The sequence below is a fragment of the Macrobrachium nipponense genome, chromosome 19 (assembly GCF_015104395.2).
Source record: "Macrobrachium nipponense isolate FS-2020 chromosome 19, ASM1510439v2, whole genome shotgun sequence".
Lineage (NCBI taxonomy): Eukaryota > Metazoa > Arthropoda > Malacostraca > Decapoda > Palaemonidae > Macrobrachium > Macrobrachium nipponense.
Genome location: NC_061088.1, coordinates 29,509,790 through 29,530,534, shown reverse-complemented (window position 1 = coordinate 29,530,534; position 20,745 = coordinate 29,509,790). Strand labels below are relative to the sequence as shown.

The 20,745-nt window shown below is 41.4% G+C and overlaps 1 protein-coding gene across 7 annotated transcripts in view; it reads right to left on the bottom strand.

Annotated features, from left to right (window-relative positions):
* The window catches only part of LOC135215499 (activin receptor type-2A-like), a 196,444-nt gene that overhangs the window by 80,037 nt on the left and 95,662 nt on the right, over window positions 1-20,745 (bottom strand). For all 7 annotated transcript variants that reach the window (XM_064250280.1, XM_064250291.1, XM_064250309.1 and 4 more), the window contains exon 4: window positions 14,851-15,043. In XM_064250280.1, coding sequence (XP_064106350.1) covers window positions 14,851-15,043 — 193 coding nt within the window. The remainder of the gene's footprint in view (window positions 1-14,850; window positions 15,044-20,745) is intronic.

Below are 20,745 nucleotides of genomic sequence, written 5' to 3'. Positions count from 1 at the left end.
GTATAGACCTCTAGCTTTCTGTTAAACAGAGTAGTGAAGAGTTCTAACGCGGGTCTTCTCCATAGTTGCAATAGCCTGTCTGCGATGTCCTCATGCAAAGACCACTCCGTACCTAGAATGACTTAAATGACTTGGCTTATCAGCCACCAAATTCCTCTTGGCCTAGTACCTGACCATGAGCTCCACTGAGTTGTCAATCAACCCCTGGGGTAATTAGACTGTCAACAAGTGAAGCTGGTGCGACACCAGCCCCCGATTTATTCACATATGCTTCCACAGTAGCATTGTCCGACATCAGAACAATGAAGTGACCTACTTCCCTCTCCTGAAACTCCTGATGACCAAGGAAGGCCACTTTCAACTCCAGCACATTGATGTGAAGTTGCTTGTCCTGAGAAGCTTCCTGCCCCTCTGGAGCTCTTCCAGATGAGCAGCCCAACTTTTGGAGGAGGCGTCCAAGAACAGAAGAAGATAAGGAAGGGGCGAATGAAAAGCAACTCCCACAGTTAGGTTCTGGTTGTCCAACCATCACAAGAGGACACTTCTCATCTATGTCGACAAGGGACTCTGGAGCTGAGGGGAGTGTCCTGCTAGGGACAAAAACTCCTGTAATCTCCACTAAGGAGTTGAGTATGAAGACATCCTTGAGGGACTAGCTTCTCTACAAAAGTCAAGAGGCTCATAAGTACTTGCCACTGGTGGGCTGGTTGCTCTCCTCTTGACAGGAGTGAGCTACAGTCCTAAACTTCTCTATCCTTTGGTCTGACGGAAAAGCTCTTGATGATGCTGCATCTATCATCATTCCCCAAAAATTAATCATCTAGCAGGGAAGGAAATTGGACTCTTCCAAATTTATCATGATACCTAGGCTGTGACAAAACTGAAGATTGTCCCTGTCCCAAACCAGTCTTTCCTGGAAAAGCTCTTGATGATGCTGCATCTATCATCATTCCCCAAAAATTAATCATCTGGCTGGGAAGGATATTGGACTCTTCCAGATTTATCATGATACCTAAGCTGTGACAAAACTGAAGATTGTCCCTGTCCCAAACCAGTCTTTCTTGGAAACTCACAAAGACCACCCGATCATCGCGATACCTCAACAGGAGAATCCCCTGAGCATGAGCCCATGTCAATACCAGGTTAAAGTCTCTTGTTAACCCCTGTGGAGCTATTGTTAACCCAAATCAAAGGATCTTGAACTGGAATACTTGCTCCCCACGACTGAAATGGAGGAACTTCCTGGACAAATGTGGGATAGGAATTTGGAAGGAGGCATCCTTAAAGTCTATAAACAGCATGAAGTTGTTCTCCCTCACGGCTGCCAAGGCTGTCCAGTGTGTCTCCATCCTGAACCTTGTCTTCCTGATGAAGTAGTTCAGCATTGAGAGATCTATCACTGGCCTCCAATCACCAGTGCCATTTGGCACCAGGAAAAGACAACTGAAGAACCCTGGAGGACAATCTACCCCTTCCACTGCGCCTTTGTCCATGATCTTGCTCACTTCCTCCTGGAGAGCTAACTGCTTCTGAGAGCCTTGGGTGTACATAAAGTGTGGGCGAGGACAACTGGAAAGAGGAGGGAAATCGAAAGTTAGTAGATATCCTACCCACGATTCTGCTCTGTGAAAATGCTATGTAGCCCATTGGCTTGCCAGGCATTGGGGCGCTGCTGTGGCTGCTTCTTTCGAGTTGGAGCTGGTTGAGATGCACAAGTTGAAGTCGATGGTCTTGAAGGCTTATTGGCAGGGGACTGCCTATTCCACCTTTGAGCCGGTGGGCAAGTTGAGCCAACTATTTAGTCACAACCTGCTGGGCAAGCCGATCGTTACTGTCAGCCCACCATCTGTCTAACGCAGCCTCCAACTGATTGATCCCCAAGTAAAAGCAGCTGGGATTCTAGATCACCATTATGCAAGGACAGCAATGAATATGTAGCCACTGAATGAGCTACTTTAGAGAGGGCTGTGTCCCTTCTAAGTATTAGTAGCACAAAATAGCCTTAGCACCAGATTGAAGTAACCTGATGAAAGTAGGACTGCTCAAAGATCCTCTTGCAGAATGTGATGAAGAATCCTAGCCTTTGCTGACAACCACAAATCTAGTCATGAAACTCTGAAAGCCAGAGGAAACAGTCAACTTCAAATTAGAAGCTTCTTGATAGGTTAACGAATGCCCTTGGCCCTAAATTGATCCCGGGTCAAAACAGGTTTTAATTGAATCACATCAGAGTTGACCTGCCTATTCTTCAACGGCACAAGACTTGTAGAAAAGTACAGGCAGTGCCCAGTTATCGGTGGGGGTTCTGTTCCTGGGGGTGTGGCGATAAACAAAAACTGCCATTAACCGAAACTTGGCGATTTATGGCACCATAGTGGTGCTTATGAGGCCAATAATCGGAACTCGGCAAGTTATGGCTCCATGAATCGCCCATTTTATGGAGCTAGACAAGCCCCATAAAACTGGATCGCCGATAACCGGGGACTACCTGTACTTCTTATGATGAATAAGAGGAGGAGGAAGAAGCTTGAAAGACCTGTTGGAACGGAGAGAACTGTTCCGTCCCAAAAACAAAGAATTCACATGCTGCACGATTGAATTAGCGTGCCCTGAACAATGCAACTCAAACTATGTTCTCATATCCTTCTTTGGTCCCAATAAGGCCTCTATGCCTGTGAGAGTCATTGTGGACGGAGTTTCAGTCCTCTTACATAGATTATTGAACTCACGAATGAGATCAATAACCTCTGTATAGGAAGAAAGAAACTCTAGACTATCCCAATCTTCTGTATCCTGCAAAGAAGTTAGAAGTCCTAAAGTAGAAAGAAGAGAGGGATCCCAATCGTTTCCTATAGCCACTGAAGAGTTCTTCTTACTTGAACGACGAACTTCATCCCTCTCCCTCGAAGAATCACGTCCATAAATGTAGGTATATGTATGTGTATCAGTCTCTACCAGACAAGAGTCATGACCTGATCTAGGGAAAAAGAGAAGCAGAAGCACGATCCCTCCAACTCGACAAGTCCTGACCATGGACTGGACTTGGGAAGACAAATGACCAACGTAGATCCTCCTAGGAGAACGATACAAGGAATGCCTTGGTTTCTTGGAAACCAGAGACAGATGGTAATTTTCAGCACCACAAAGAGTCCTACAAGCACGTCCTTGAGCAGGGAAACGTCTGTCATCACCATTACAGCCATGACCTGAGATACATCTACAGATATAACCAACAGGCAAAGAATTCCTGGTCCTTGCAGGCAAATGAGACCTGAATCAAGGGGAAGGTCATGGAGGCCTCTGAGGAACTGGACTTCTAACACGGGGGTCCATCACCTACAATTTCTTGACTGGAGTGGTCTTTTTTACAGCGAACCTGTACAGGTTGAGGAGACAAAGAACAAACAAGTGAAGCATTCTGAGATGTTGAAGGGTGATCATCATCTTTAACAGGAACACAACTAAAAGAGAAAGAACCAGGTCCACATGCATGTAGAGTGACCCACATCCGTGACATGAAGACTACAACGCCGCTTTCATGCTCCCAGAATATGGGATGACAATCCTCAACCCTCTAACATCTAACTCGAGACCAATGAGGGGAAGACAAAGGTGGCAAAGGCGGTAACGATGACGACAAAGATGATAAAGAGGACGAAGAAAAAGATGAAGATGTAAACGTACGCTGCTTCCTCTTAGGGGTACTACCATACCTATCTCGAATAACAGAGTCCGGTTTGTCCAACATAGCCTGAACAAAAACCTCCTAAGGATTAACAATCGTCAATGATGACATCATGGTGGTAATTGGCTGTGATGTCACAGTAGCAGGCAAAGATAGTGATGTCACAGATACTGTCGTCATGGGTAGAGACGATGCTGGGAGTGACGTTCAGGGTGCGAAGGACTATGGATCCCGAGTTGATGGCCTTGCTGCTGGTAAGGGAAAAAAGCAACCCAGGATGATGCGTAGTCAACAATGGCATCCAACTAGCCGGCAGCACACACAACCCAAAATAGTGAAGGTCAGGGGAGGGGGGATTGCTAAGGGAGCTGTTACTGGTAAGCATGTATATGTGACATAGGACAATAAGCCTGCCAGGGAGGGTACCCAAGGTAGGCCCAAACAGACGACATACAAGCCCGATTTGATAGAGAGTTCGAGAGTTCAGAGCTCAATCCAGAAGTGAAAACCCTCATGTTGATATTTCCATTTCGCACCAATATATCCATAAGTACGATATACACCGCACCAATGTATCCGTAAGTACGATATACAACAATCTGGTGTGCTACTGTATGTATAAAAAATAAAAAATCCTCTGCCATTTACGTGGGGCCTCAAGTAATCACGGGGGATGGGGACCACAACCACCCACGTTAAGCAAATATCCGCGTTATCACAACCCTTAGAAAAACCAAGGCTGTAGTACCCTAACTGCCTATTTCGATAGTTAAAACACCAAATATGTCCAATCTACAAAAATTCTTACAGGCTAACTGCCTATTAAACTATCATATGGGTACTCTATTGAATTACTGATCCAGCCTAGCCTGATACATAGGCAATTAGTGCAACTCATAACTATCCCACCCACATGGCCTTCTATTATTAGTAGTAGTACTAGAAGGGAATTGTCCTTGAAATAGTTCCCTTGCTTGTTTTACTCCTCTTTCGTTTGTGTGTTCAAGTTTTATGCCTCTATAATGACAAATCTTTTATGAATTCTTTCCTATTTTCATTCCCCTTCATCAGATCTGCAAACAAAAGTATATTCGCTTACAATTCCTCTTTACTTTCATCATTTTGCTGCTGCACAAAACTATTTTGTGAATGAATACATTTATGATAAAAAAAAATCATTTACTGTAATGATTACAATACCCTGCTGTAATATTAATGTATAACAGCAAAATACAGTAATAAGTCTTCTTTTGTCTTTCGTTTATGTTGAGAATCAACTGATGGACGTTTATTACCAAAAGAATGATATAGGAAAATTTAGTTGCTAAAAGAAACAAATTTATTAATGGAATTATTATTATTATTTGTAATTTTGTACATAAAAGTTCATGATACAGAGAGAGAGAGAGAGAGAGAGAGAGAGAGAGAGAGAGAGAGAGAGAGAGAGAGAGAGAGAGAGAGAGAATCAGCTGAGGATTAGAGTTAATTGTTGACTAGCTTAGGTGAGAATAACAACAACATTGAGCTGTTTACATATGAAATTTGTATTTTAAATATTTTTACGGTGATAAAAGATGAAACATCGATAGTGATAAAACATTCTCATTTAAACTGTTTCAATATGTGTGATAATCAAGAGTCAACTATTAAACTTGTATTGAAGCACAGTTCAGTAAACCAGAGATAGAATAAAGATAGGCATATTATTATGAAGATATGACAATATTATAAAAGGCAAAAACAATACGATTACCTACGACAAATATCGTTTGTATGGCTGCATTGTTCGGAGAAGTTAATTAGGTACTATCAAATTAATAATGAAATTCAAATTAAAAATTAATGTTATCCTAAATGTTATTACTACCGTAATTACACTACTATTAAAATTTCTAAAAGGTTACCGAAAGATAAAGGTCGCTGTGAACGCAAGTTATGCATCAACGTAACTTTATGTTTAGATTTTGTTGTTGACCACTCGGAGTATAAATCGAGCTCAGTGATGCATAATTATTCCTTGAATAGGCTATCTATTATGAAAATATGCCAATAATACATAAGGTGAGAATGGTTTTATTACCTTTATTGTCAGTTAATATCATAATGTGAATCTGTTCATGTGTGTTGGTGGTTATCGCACGGCGACCAGGCTTAGCCTACTGATAAACATCATATACGCAACACAGTCCAAGTGGTCCAAGGAAACCCGTGGCTAACTGATCCCACGACTGCTGATCCGCAACTAAGGGATGCCCCACTGTACATTCTGAGGCAAAGCTGACTGAGCCTACTATAAAAGGAATTAGGCGAATAATTTTGGGGTTGCTAAAAGAAATAAATATATTATTGCTATTACATATTTTAATTTTAGTGCATAAATCTAAAATGGGTGCACACATGTAAACTAACAAACGTTACATTAAAATTAAAACGAAAACACTCCAAAATGGCAATACAGCTTTTTCCTAATTCCTTTGTTTGCATCATACTTGTTCATGCCAGTTCCTTGGTAAGTGGTTGTTAATTATAAGAAAAGGTTATGAAAATGAAATTCACTCGTTAAGAAAAGAACATTTTTAACAAGATTGGATTACTGAGAACATTAGCCTAATATTGTCTGGGCTGTCAAAAATGCAACTCATGAAAATGTTAAGGTTACAAGATACAAAGTCGAATGCTTCACAGGTATATACAATGTATTTCGTTCGTTTTACTCATTTTGCCATATACTAATGAACTCTTGTGTATAAAATATAATGAAATTCACTCGTTAAGAAAAGAACATTTTTAACAAGATTGGATTACTGAGAACATTAGCCTAATATTGTCTGGGCTATCGAAAATGCAACTCATGAAAATGTTGAGGTTACAAGATACAAAGTCGAATGCTACACAGGTATATACAACGTATTTCATTCGTTTTACTCATTTTGCCATATAATGAACTCGTGTGTATAACACAGTGTGTTTACATCTTAAGTAAAGATGGCCTTTCTCCCTCCATTACCATGTTCTTTTTTTTCAGTCTATGAGTATTAGTGTACATATTTCATAAAATGTGAAAAATCAAGCATGAAAACACAAGCTCTAGCAAGTTCACCAACTCCAGCGAATTGTGTGCATGTATGTACATAAGTCCCCTGACCTACCTCTCTCTCTATCTAGTATCCCTTCTTTTTTCCTTTGTGGTAGATGTATTTCAATACATACAAGTTACAGTAAAATAGTGAACATATCCTTGGATAAAATTTGGAAAATCAAACACAAAACCACAAAACAAAACAAGCTCCACCAAGTTCAACAATGGCAGCGAATGTGTTTGTACATATGTAACCTATTACTACGGCTGTGTTTATCTTTCAAGTTGTCAACAAATAAAAAAAAATGAGAAAACTAAAAATATAAATGATAGTGGTGCAAAATAAAATACCAAATTTGTAACTAATTTGTATTTTTCATAACTAACAAACCTGAGGTCTTAACATTAGGATTTACTAGCGCCAAGCTGGAAACCGGTAGAATTAAAATTACACTTGTGAGATCCAGGGACTAATGGCATCTTATACCAGGTCACGGGGCATGTATACCCAGAATGCCCACGGCTACCTGTGGAGCCCCACAGTTATATTTCTAACCCAGTTTAGACTGCTAGGGAGGGGGTGGTTCGAGGTGGGGCCTTTTTAACTGTTAAGACCTCAGGTTTGTTAGTTATGAAAAAATACAAATTAGTTACAAAGTGGTTTGTTCATACACGAACAAACCTTCGTCTTAACATTAGGATAGACTTACTATTGGAGGGAGGTAAGTCTCTACAACTGACTGGAAGTTTGCCACCTTATCCATTTCCGAATATATAGGAAATTCTAGAGAATGGACAATGAACCTAGGACCAAAGATATAAGCGGATCTATTGGTTTCCTCCCACTGGTGTAGATACCATTCTACTGTTTACTCTTGTCCCTTGCGACTGGATCCACCTTCACCCCTCTTTCCTTATTATCCAGAGGGGTGTGTTGCTACTGAAAAGTATATCATCAGCTAAGATAGCTTTTTCACAGTATGGCTGACCATCTCACCTGCATCTAGTCGTTCAGCACATGACGGTACTCCTTCATATTGCCCGTAGTTAAAGGAGTAGGAAGAAAAGTAGTAAAGAAAAAAGGACCAGTCATCCCATTCTTTATTCTACTTTCATACCTTCATCTTAGACTAGACGCAAAACTGACCCGCCAGGGGCACTGGATGAACTATATCACTTGTTGGGCCGCCACCACTGGACCCAAGGAAAAGGTGTCCAAGGATCTATGGGCAACATCTTTCAAATAAAAATGAGGTGAAAGTTGTTTGGCGCATTCCACCACCCCGCCAGCTTTCAGAATTTTTAATCCACAGACATGTTCTTCTTAAATGCCAGGGAAGCACTCACACCCCTGATGTCATGAGCTCTAGCTCCCACCTGGCTATCTGACCCTCTGTCTTCTGCAGTATAAGCATTCTGATTGTCTCCCTTAGCCAAAATGATAATGTATTCTTGGACACTTCCTTCTTGTTCCGTCCTGTACTTACGAACAACCTCTGCACCCGGCCTGAGGTGCCTTGTTCTCTAAGTACTCCCTTAGTGCCCTGACGGGGCACAGGAGCATTTCAGCTTTGTCGTTGTCTACAAAGTCTGCCAAGGAAGTATGGTAAAGGAGTCGAATCTGCCGTCTACTATTGTTGGATTTGGGTCTTTGCCACGAATTCTGGGACAAACTCACACACCATTGATCTCCAACCTCTCGAGTGCTTTATGAGATATGAGAGGCCATGTAGCTCCCCCACCCTTTTGGTTGAAGCCAGGGCCAATAAGAAGACTGTCTTCAGGGTCAGGCTCCTATCCGTGGACTGCCTTAGCGGTTCGCTAAGGGGGTTTTGTCAGACTATCAGTACCTTGGTCAGATCCCAATCTGGGGCTTTTAGCTCCTTTGGTGGGCATGACTGTTCAAAGCTCCTCATCAGCATGGCCAACTCCCATGAAGACGATATGTCCACTCCTTTCATTCGTTAAGACTGAGGCTAGAGCAGCCCTGTACCCTTCACTGCAGATACAGACTTATGTTTTTCTGTTCTGAGATATATCAGAAAGTCTGTAAACCAATCACAGTATGCTGACCACTTCCCTTGGTATACTGTCGCAGATGATTTTCTGATATTACCTGCCATCTGAGTTGCTGCTTTCTGCGAAAACCCTCGCTCTCGGAGGAGATACTTGACAGTCTCCACCACCCGTGAAGCGATAGGGACTTCACCGACTGGTGGTAACCTCTCCACGTGAGGCTGACACAGAAGGTTGCTCCATGGAGGTAACTCCTCTTGGCACATCTACTAGGAGTTCCAGTAGGTCTGGAAAACCACTCTGCTTTCGGCCATAACGGGGCTACCAGGGTCATCTTGAGGTTCTGAGACCGCATACCCTGTTCAGAACCTGACGGATTAGACAAAATGGAGGAAATGCGTACACGTCCAGATTGTCCCAGGGGTGTTGTAGCGCATCTTCTGCTGCTGCCTCTGCGTCCGGGACTACTGAAACAATACACTCCAACTTTTTGTTGTACTGGTTGCGAATAGGTCTATGATCGGTCCTTCCCACAACATGAGCATCCTGTCCACTACCTGTTGGTGTAGGGACCACTCCGTTCCCAGAATCTGATCCCTGCGGCTCAACTTGTCGGCCACTATGTTTCTTTTTCCGGAATATACCTGGCCTTGATGTCTACCAGGTTCTCTATAGCCCACTGGTGAAGTTGAACTGTCATCACATGTAAACTGCCGAGAAACTAGCCTCCTTGCTTGTGTATATAAGCTACTACTGTGGTGTTTTGTCTGACATCAATACCACCGAGTGTCCCTTTACTCTCTCCCTGAATTCTTGTAGAAGCCAGGAAAGCTGCTTTCAACTCCAGCACGTTTTATATGGAGTTCTCTGTCCTTGCAACTCCATTTTGCTGACACCATCAACTCCTCCATAATGGGCTCCCCAGCCTTCTAGTGAGCATCCGAGAACAGCAAGAGGTCTGGGGAGGATTGTTGAAGGGGACACCCACTGTCAGATTGTCGTCGTCCACCCACCACAGCAGCGTCTTTCCTCACTTCTGCCCGACAAGGGAATTTGCTCGTACGGGTGATCTACTGTTGGTGACCAAAACTCCTTCATCCTCCATTGTAGGGACCGAAGGTGTAGCCTTCTTGTGGTACTAGCTTCTCCAGGGAGGTTAGGATTCCCAGCACCACCTGCCACTGTCTTGTGGCTTGTGTCTGCTTTCCCAGAAAGGCATTCACCACTTGTTTGCATTTCTGTACTCTTTGGTCTGTCGGGAATACTTTGGCTGTTGTGTCTATCACCATTCCCAGATATTCCAAATGTTGACTTGGATCCAGCTGCGACTTCTGCTGATTCACCACAATACCTAGGCTGTGACAAAGCTGCAGGAGGGCCGCCCTGTCCCTGAGTATTTCTCCCTGGACTTTGCTATCACCAGCCAATCGTCCAGATATCTTATCAGCCTGATCCCCTGAGCGTGCGCCCACGCCGACACGAGGGTGAACACTCTTGTAAAACTTGAGGAGGACGTTGTCAATCCGAAGACAGGACCTTGAACTCGAAAGCTTTCCCTGCAAGACTGAAGCGGAGAAATTTCCTTGAAGACTGATGGACTGGTATCTGAAAGTATGCGTCCTTTAGATCGACTGTCAGCATAAAGTCTCCGATTCTGACTGCTTTGTAGAACCATTTTCGGAGTTTCCATCTTGAAACTGGGTTTTCCTTATAAACAGATTCAGCGTTGACAGGTCTATTACTGTCTTTCCAACTCCCCGTTGGCTTTGGGTACCAGGAAAATCCTGCTGTAAAAGCCTTTTGTCGGACCTGCATACTTGTTGCACAGCTCCTTTTTCCATCATCTTTCTTCACTCCGTCCTGCCAGAATAGTGGCCTTCTGAGATTTGTGGGCATACTAAGTGACGTGGGGTAATGGTTGATCTGTCAGGGGCGGGGTTACCCTCGAACGGAATCAAATACCCGATCCTGAGAACATCCACCACCCACTGCTCTGCCCCTAGTTCCTGCCACACCTTCCAGTGATTTGCCAGGCAACCCCCCACTGGTGTGGCCGAGTGATGGGAGGCGCCCATCCTATCTTCTTGAGCCTCTCCCCCTTCCTCTATTGCCCCTTCCTCTGTTGTTTCTATTGTGAAGGGCCGATGCGTTCTCCTCTTTGGGGAAGAGGGTCTTGTGACTCTATTAGGGATGCTATGTTCCTCACTGGGTTTTCTTCGAGACACTTGCTGTTGTCTTCCCTCCAAAGGAATAGTTTGACTGTTAGAGGTTTTCCTAACTGCCTGTTGCACCAACCTATCGTTAGTGTCCATCCTTCTTCTATCTAATAGCTTCTTCCAGTATGACCTCTGGCAACAGTAGTTGCGATTTCCAAGATATCCCCATTCCTCATTGCTACAAAAGGGAATCCAAATCCACATTGCGGCTTAGTCTAGCCAATGCTGCATCTCTCCTCATAGCAGGATATTTGCCCAAACATTGGCACTTACGTTTGTCAGGTACGCAATCGCCTTGGACCCTGACTGTAGTAATCTAATGAACAATGGTTCATCCACTACTTTCCTTGTTGCTTCCGAGGATGCAATTTTCGCCACTGCTGTTGACCAAAGGTCTAACCAGGACGCAGCCTGAAAGACAGAAGAAGCTGTTGCTTCTAACGTGGCAGCCTCTTGGTACGTCATCGAGGGCACTCCATTTTAACCTGATCCAGGTTAATCCAGGCTTTCCTTAACCTTACAACATTAGGGTTCATTTGTCTAGACAGCAAAGGGACCTTCGGTGTCGTATAATATTTCCTTTGCTTTATCATTGGAGGGGGAATAAATTTAAATGATCTATTAGATCTTAAGGAATTATCCCTCCCTGCAATCTTTGCGTTTACGTGTTGCAAGACCGATTCCGCATGACTCGAACAAGGCAATTCATACGACACCTTGGTATCCCTCTTTAGTCCAAACGCCATGTCAATTCCAGAGGAAGCATACTGGCCGGTGTTTCTGTCTTCTCCGAAAGGCTATTGAATTGACGAATCAAATCAATAACCTCTGCATACGAGCCAGAAACTCTTGGTTTTCTCCTTCCTCCGGCTCTAGTGTACCACTCTCCGTCACGAGAGATGTTGTCTCGCCTCTATCTTCTGACAGACGGCCGGAATTCACGGCCGCCTGCCCCTACGGGCCGCGGCCTCTTTGATCTTTGCTGGCCGCTGTTGGCTCGATCCCAGATAGTCAGCAGGGGAACGAGAACGTCTCACTCTTTCTCTGCTCACGGATCTAGAGCGAGAATCTCGTCTAGATCTCCAAGATGAAGGCTCCCTTAAGACAGAGGTAAGTTCGTCTTTATTAGCATTGGCATCGTTTTCGAGCGTCGGCGAGCCCGGCCTCGCCTTCTATCCAGACGGACACTGCCTTCCACGAACGTATCCGCCGAGGTTGCCAACTCTCTATTTTTTCGTACTTTTAATAGGAGCCTTATCGTCCTTCGTACGTATTTTGAACGGCCTTACGGGTCGAAAAAACTGGGACCTGCATTCCATCCTCTGCTGCACCTTTCGCCGCCAACGTCGATTTTAACCAGAGGTATCGCAGTTTTTGCGATCCGAACTGGCAACTCCGCCTCGGCCGCTAGCTCGCCGGCCGTCACCTCTCTCGCTTGTTCGGACTCTTGCGAACGGCTTCGTCTGGCAACCTTGTGCTTAATAGCCACTGATTTTCCGACCTTCTTGCTGACTTGGAAAAGACAGTCTTCGTCCGAAGAAGAGGAAGAATTGATTCTTCTCCTCTTGGCCCGAGGATCCGCTAGGAACTCCCGAATCCTCCTCCAACGCTTGACTGGCGCTCGCCGTGACGTTATCGGACTTAGCGATGACGCCGAACTAGAGGAAGAAGACGAAGAAGGCGAATCACACTTTCTTTTTGCCTCTCTTATTCATTCTCTCCTCTATCCTGTAACTTCTGCATTACAGTTTGCATTGACGGATCAGAAGGCGTATTAGCGTCTGGTAGCCGCGAAAAGGCCGAGAATCGGTCTGTGACGTCATCACGCCTGCCATCTCAGTGTGACGTATGTTGTGACGTCATCCCTCTCGTAGGAGAGACTGAGAGGTTTCTGCTGGTAACCGCACGTTTGCTGCCAAATTACCTCCCACGTTCTGCATCGCTGTAAATACTGAGTGGGATGGTGAAGCAGCGGCATTAATTCCCATAAATTGCAAGCCCGGGGGATGAGGAACATTCAGCGCTGCCGGACCCTGCTGGAACCGTGACGTCATATAATGCGCAAGCAGACCATCCAAGGTTGGTACGCCTGGTAGGCCTAGCGCTGACCACGTACCATCTAACCTATGCGCTTGCGTAGCAGGAGCCTGGAACAAAGATGGCGGATCTCCCCCTCTACTTGCTGGGAAGAAAGGAGAGTGCAAATTATTCATAAAATTACCAAGGCCCCTCCCGACGTTTCGATACAGAACCGCTAGGAGAAACCGAAGGGGTATGAGACAATTCAAAAGCAGGTGGAGAAACATATGGAGCAGCCTGGTTTATTACGATACAAAAGAAAAGCCGGTAAGGTTTGGTCATCCAAAGATGGCGTCACCCCCTTTCTTTGTATTGGCTTTTCCATAGAACTTCTTCCACTGTTCCACCGACCAACCGCGACAAACAGAACACGGATTAGTAACCGTTACATACGTTTTCCCTGCACCTACTACACGTTGGATGAGGATCCGTCGACACCGAGGTTAGGAACCTAGAACAAGGGAAGCCACTGACTCCTGGGCATTTCCTTTGTCTCCTCTTCGAAGCGGTAGACGATCCCGATGTTGAGGCAAAATTCTCCATCATACCACGTATACACTCTTACCACACACTGATCACACTTGGAGAAAAAAGAAGGAATGAAAAATAAAAAATGAAAATGGATAAAGAACGGGCAAACTGAAAAACCGGCTTTAAATGAGATAGACAGTAACACGTCTTATCTTAAAGGCGGTAGGAAAATAACTGATGGGTCACAGGTAGCCGTGGGCATTCTGGGTATACATGCCCGTGACCTGGTATAGATGCCATTAGTCCCTGGATCTCACAAGTGTAATTTTAATTCTACCGGTTTCCAGCTTGGCGCTAGTAAATCCTAATGTTAAGACCGAAGGTTTGTTTCGTGTATGAACAAATATAAGTAATAGGGAAAGTGTGCATGTGATACTGCAGTTGCTGTTTGTTCTCTCTCTTTGTGCTTCAATTTTTCATTAATGTTACAATACAATACTGTATATATACCCTTTAATAAAATATAAATTATCATAAATATACAAAAAGGAAACAAGACAAGATCTAGCAAGTCAGACATCTACCTGAGCCCTCTTCATCCAACCAACACTAACACCCCCAATCACCCCCCTGCCAGGGAAAACTGCTCCCCAGCTCCACCCACCTTTCAAAATACCCCCCTTCTTTGACTGAGTTCCTCTATACAGCCTTATTACCCCTCCTCTTCCATGGCACCCAGCCATCTGATTCACCTCACCACTTTTTGGAAACTTCTCCAAGCTACTTCACCATCCTAAAACTCTTACTCAGTCTTATATGTGTTATTAACATTACCCGACACACAAAACACTGCCAACCATGGGAGTGGTTTTTAATTTTTTTTAAATGTATATATATATATCTTTGGAGTCTTCTTGGTCCTTGATCCAAGTGTGTCAGATAACATTGAGCTCCAGATAATCGCGGGATTATCGTATAATCAATGCAATAAAGAAGTTCACAATGAGTAGAATGTGAAATCTAAACCAGATTGTAAGTGCTTGACCAGCAACTTTTCCCAAGAGAACATGAGGTATTCACACAATGGTTTCTGTGGTTTTAACATTGCCAAGTTGATACATCATATTAGAATTAAAGGCCTCTACAAGATATATTTCTATCCCTCTATTAACAGTGCGCTCCATAAAAAAACTAAAAAAGGTGAAAAAACTTCAAAAACATTAAAAAAATGTCTTTTCCAACACTGTAAAGTCCCAGAACAATTATTCTTTATTTTATAATAAATGTTCAATCTCTTCACTTACCTGGAGTGATAGTGGACACAACTGGAACTTCTTCAGCTGGGATCCAAGAGAAATTACGATTACAATAGTTGCCACTACAGCAACAAAATATATGATTTTTATCCCCTTTCAAGCTACTCACTGTCTGCCTGCTGATACACTCATCAGTGCAGCTGTGGCCACTGATCCAACAGCCCTTAAATGTTACATCCACCTGAAAATACCAATACCATTTTACTGTTAGGGGAAAGAATCCTAGCTAAATTTACCCACACAACTCTTAAGGAAATTTTGCAAAAATATCCAATTCTTAAAAGAAATTTGTATTTTTCTAGGATACAAACCTACTCTAAATGGAGAATACTCAGTGCAAAGCGCTGTGGTTGTCTACCAGCATAAATGGGGGGGGGGGGGTGGGGGGGGGGGGGATTTACCTGTGACCTGAGTTGGGTTAGCTCTCCCATTTTGTGATTCAGGTTGTTGTAGTACTGCTCAATTACATGACTGGGAGAGAGATTAGAACCACAAGGAGGGGCAGAGGAGCATAAAACTTCCCTTTGAAAGCGTGGGTTCGTACCCGAAGAAAAATACAAATTACTTTTTGAAATTTGATATTTGTTCTTACAGGAATACGAATCTACTCTTTATTGAATAGACCCTCATCAATAGGTAGCAAGCTGATCTATCCAGAGTGAAGTTAGGCATGGCCTGGTTGCCAGTACCACGATTCTCAGTGCCTCTGAATCTACTTCCTATGACTCAATTCACTAATAAAATATCTGACTAGGCCCTACTTGTACTCATCACACTTTCCGCTTGAGAGAGAGAGAGAGAGAGGAGAGAGAGAGAGAGAGAGAGAGAGAGAGAGAGAGAGAGAGAGAGACTATACCTCCAATCTTATGTTAGTAGAACCTTCCCTTGGGGGTTCACTACTGTTATATCATCATCTAGGCTTCTGCTACTGGGCCCAGAGTGAAAAGGTCCAAAAATTTGTAGGTAAAGTCCCAAAGATAAAAAGATATGAAGATTGATTACCTTTTCTATGTTCCCAACTTCAGGACCAACAGAATGGAATGGTTTTTCCTGAATGCCACTGAGGGGTCTATGCCTTCCAATTTCATGGGCTTTAATTTAAACCCTTGGGCTACTGAACTTGATTTGACTCATTCCCAGCTTAGTGTAACTCTGGCACCAAAAATTGAAAATGCTCTCTCCTAAATATAAATATTTTTTTATATTATCTTCAAGAACTCTTTTTAGAACTGAACACTATTTTTGGAGGTATGCCAGTCTAAAAAAAAAAATGTGAAAAGGTGGGAAAAAAACAAACAAACAAACATTCAAGTATGAAGGATTCTGATGTCTTTGTTAGTGACAATCTTCTATAACATCATGAGTTTACATCAAAATATGAAAGTGAATTCTATACTCATGGGTTAAAAAAATATTCTGGAAAATGGAAAATACAAAATTTTCTAATATCTGTAGTGGGGACCATAAACACCCTTTTAGTTCTCCATCAATAATATATAATACTGTATTCATGTTTCACACTGACAACACTTCTGGTATACTTTATAAGTATGGTATATATACCTTGAAACACAGAATATACACAGAGGTGGCTTCTCCAAACATTATTCATAGTAGTACGTATGAGGTTTGCTTGCTTCTACGTTCTCTGCTGCCTATTTTTATTTTTTTTTAGCCACAATGGAACACTCTACACATTAATAAGACATGTGATTTTTATCCAATTATTTATTCTTGCATCCATACGGTTGGAAAAGGAAAAGGCAGGTATTCAGCTGATGAACCTATACAAACACATCTCAATAACTGAAACTTCCTTTCTATGAATAACATTAAATTGAAAATAATACAAACAGTCACCGGTTATCGGCGATCCAGTTTTCTGGGGCTTCTCTACGACAAAAATCAACATTTTTGTTTGTCATCACGCCGTCGGAATGGAACCCCCACCAATAACTGGGGACTGCCTGTAATTGTTTAATACAGTGGTACCTCAACATACAAAAGTCCCAGCTTACGAAAAATTAGAGTTACGAAAGCAAATGCGAAGATTTTTTTACTCTACATACGAAAATAGTTCAGGTTACGAAAGGTTGTTCTTGTAAAGTCCCGAGATTCGCACAGACCGCCGAGAACAATTTTAAAACTCGCGCGCCGCCAACTAAGTAGACTCGCCCTCCCATTGCTTCCTGATGCTAGTCACCGTCGTAAGATCCTGCTCCCCTATTGGTCAGCATCACCCCATGTGCTCTATGTATTCTATTGGTAAAAGGATGCTGTAAATTGAAAAACTTATTCATGCAATACATTTAATAAAAAAAACATTAGGTAAAGATAGAATAAAGAACAGAAATGAATGGTTATTATGCGGTTTGCTAGTTTTAGTAGTGGAAGAGAATTAATGAAAATTTGATTACGTACTGTACTGTGTGCTAGGTAAAAGTGGTTGCTTGGCGATCATTCGCTACTCGTAGTGTGAACGTAAACAAAAAGTTGGAAGTTTTATTTTTTTTTGGGGGGTTTGTTTGTTTATTACAGTTAATGGTTACTTAATAATTATTTGAAATGAGTACATGCAATACATTTAATAAAAAAAAAATTGGGAATTAGATATCATAAAATATAAAATAAATCAGACTGCTATCATTGAAGCCAACAAATATTTTCTAGAATTCTTCTGATGTTTTAATATTATATGTTTCATTATAGCTGTCAATAACTCCCTGTCTCCATTAGGTAAAGATAGAATAAAGAATAGAAATGAATGGTTATTTTACTGTTTGGTAGTTTCAGTAGTTGAAGAGAGAGAATGAAAATTTATGATTACTAAACTGTGTGCTAGGTAAAAGTGGTTGCTTGGCGATCATTCGGTACTCGTAGTGCTGAATGTAAACAAAAGGTTGGAAGCTTATTTTGTTTGTTGGTGTATTATAGTTTGTGTATTATAGTTAATGATTATAGTTTATGATTAATTAATAATTATTTGAAATTAGTACAAACTGATTTTTTATATACTTTATTGGCATATTCTAAGCTTTTAGCTTCTTAGATTTAGATGTCAGAATCATAGACTAGGCTACCGTAGCAACTGCTAACATAGGCTAGGCTTACTGCTAAGGGACATATGCTAAAGTCCTAATATATGCAGTAAAAAGGGGGTTGAACATTACTTGCAGTTTAATATTACTCAAGTATGTACAGTATTTTGCTTTTTTGGAGTCATATTTCTTCCGTCAGATCGGCGTCGTAACCCTAGAACATGTGTTGTAAGCCTGGAAATATAATTTACTGGGGTGTTTTTGTAGGGCTTGGAACGAATTAGGCAATTTACATGTAAAATGTGGTTGAAGATACGAAAAAATCAGGTTACGAAGGCTAACTCGGAATGGATTAATTTCGTATCCTGAGGTACTACTGTATATAAAACATACTCCAGGTAGTCCCCTGTTATCAGCATCCTCAGTTATCGGCGATCTGGTTTTACGGGGCTCGTCTAGTGCTAAAAATAGCTGATTTTCGGCTCCGAAATGTGCTGCCAATTTTCTGTTATCAGCATCAATACATACCTAACAGAGGCGACATTAACTGGTTATCAGTGTTGATACGTGCCAAACATTGTCGATTTCCCATTATTATCAAGCCATTGGAACGGAACCCCTGCTGATAACCGGGGACTGCCTGCATATCAATAAGTCTTTATTATACAGTGCATAAAAAAATTAACTTCACATTTCATAAAAAAGCAGCCTGTAGTTCAACAAGTAGGCTAGGCTTTATTATGTCTAACAAGTGTAAATGAACTTTCCCCTTCAGCAAGAAAGCTACACTGTTTGGAAAAATATTAATCCTACAACAAATTCGGTTTTATACAGCAAAGAAAAAATCTAGCAATCATAAAACATAGTTATATATCAAAATGACATTACATAACTTGAAAATGATGAAAATATTGAGAATTCTTTTGAGGAAGCTGAGTTAAAGTTAAAGGGAGTTAAAAAGGCAAGCAATTAGCTGACAAACATATACAAAAGCTCCTGTAACAAACTCCAATGCAGAAATTATTATATTGTATGTAACTGTTGTTTTGTATATCAAATATGCATACAGTATTACATGAATATTATTACTACATATTATTAATTAAGATGATGAATCCTATCCATATGGAACAAACCCATATGGGTCATCGACTTGAAATTCCAGCTTCCAAAGAATATGGTGTTCATTTGGAAGTAGAGAAAGAAGAGACCTTAATTACTAAAAAGAAAAAATAAATTGATAAAAATGTATAAAAATGCAGAGAGACTAATATAAGGGTAGTGATGCATTGCATCTTCACTTGAACCTTTGGAGTTCCAATTACATGACATCCAAGGGAGACTGTTCCACAGTCCAACAGTGAGAGGAATAAAGGACTTCTGGAACTGAGAAGTTTGACAGTGAGGCATATTTACAGCCAATCTGCAGATTTTGGTAATGTAGAACCAGAGGCATCGCACCAATATCTACGAGCATGTTCTCTGTGGGGAGATGACTTAAATGGTCCTGCAGCCAATCTTACTCCTCCATTATTTACTGAATGAAATAAGCATTTTATGGTTATTAGGCTTTGCAGAGGTGTATATACTTCACACCCTTAAGTTACTTTTGAAAAGACTCAAGCTCTGTATTGTCTAAACATCTGAGTTAAATCAGAACCCCCGGAAGTGTGGGACACACCTTTCAGAAAATTCATTGCTTTCAAGGTTCCAAGGGGCTTACAAAATATCTACCTGATAAAGTTTTTTGTCCTTGGTATGTTTAATTGATGGTATTACTTTTTATAGAAAAACAAATGGTTGGGGTTGCTTGAGATGATTTTCATAGAATTGCAAATGCCTTTCATTTCTGAAACAATTGCTGATGAACCCTTAAACGCCTAAGCGGTATATTACAAATCGTCTCCTGTATGCCTGGGGGGAGAGTGAGCGCGGAAGCGGAAAAAAATTTTTATTCTCAAAAAATCACAGCGCGCTTAGTTTTCAAGATTCAGAGTTCGTTTAAGATGCAACCATCAGAAATGAAAAAAATTATCATTATCATATATAAATAATGCGATATATGATTGCGCGAAAACCAAATTTCATATATAATTGTATTCAAATCGCTCTGTGAGCAAAACGGTTAAAGCTACCAAGTTAATTTTTTTTGTATTGTACACTAAATTGCAATCATTTTGGTATATAACACATTGTAAAATGATCAAAGCAACACAGAGAAAATATTATCACAAAATGATACATGAATTCGTAACGCGTGGACGTAAAAATTTTGTTTTTCAAAAATTCACCATAAATCTAAATATTGTTCTAGAGACTTCTAATTTGTTTCAAAATGAAGATAAATGATTGAATATTACTATACTGTAAGAGTTTTAGCTTACAATTGCAGTTTTCGACCATTTAAAGTTGACCGAATGTCGAATTTTCTTAAATATATTTTTTTTATAGGCAAATATTTCGAAAATGAGAAAAGCTACAACTTTCAATTATTTTTTGTTGTATTCTATATGAAATTGAACACATTTTCATATATAAAACTCTATGAAACGCCTAATATGAAATGGAGCAAATGTTCCGAGAATGCGACGTACACATTTAGAAGATTTGCGGCGGAGAATCCGCGCGCGGAGGGAAGGAAAGTTTTTTTTTTTAATTCACCATAAATCTACATATTGTGCTAGAGACTTCAAATTTGTTTCAAAATGAAGATAAATGACTGAATATTACTAGACTGTAAGATTTTTAGCTTACAATTGCGTTTTTCGACCATTTCGGTAGAGTCAAAGTTGACAGAACGTGGTTTTTTTTTTTATTTATCTTGATTTATATGCAAATATTTTGA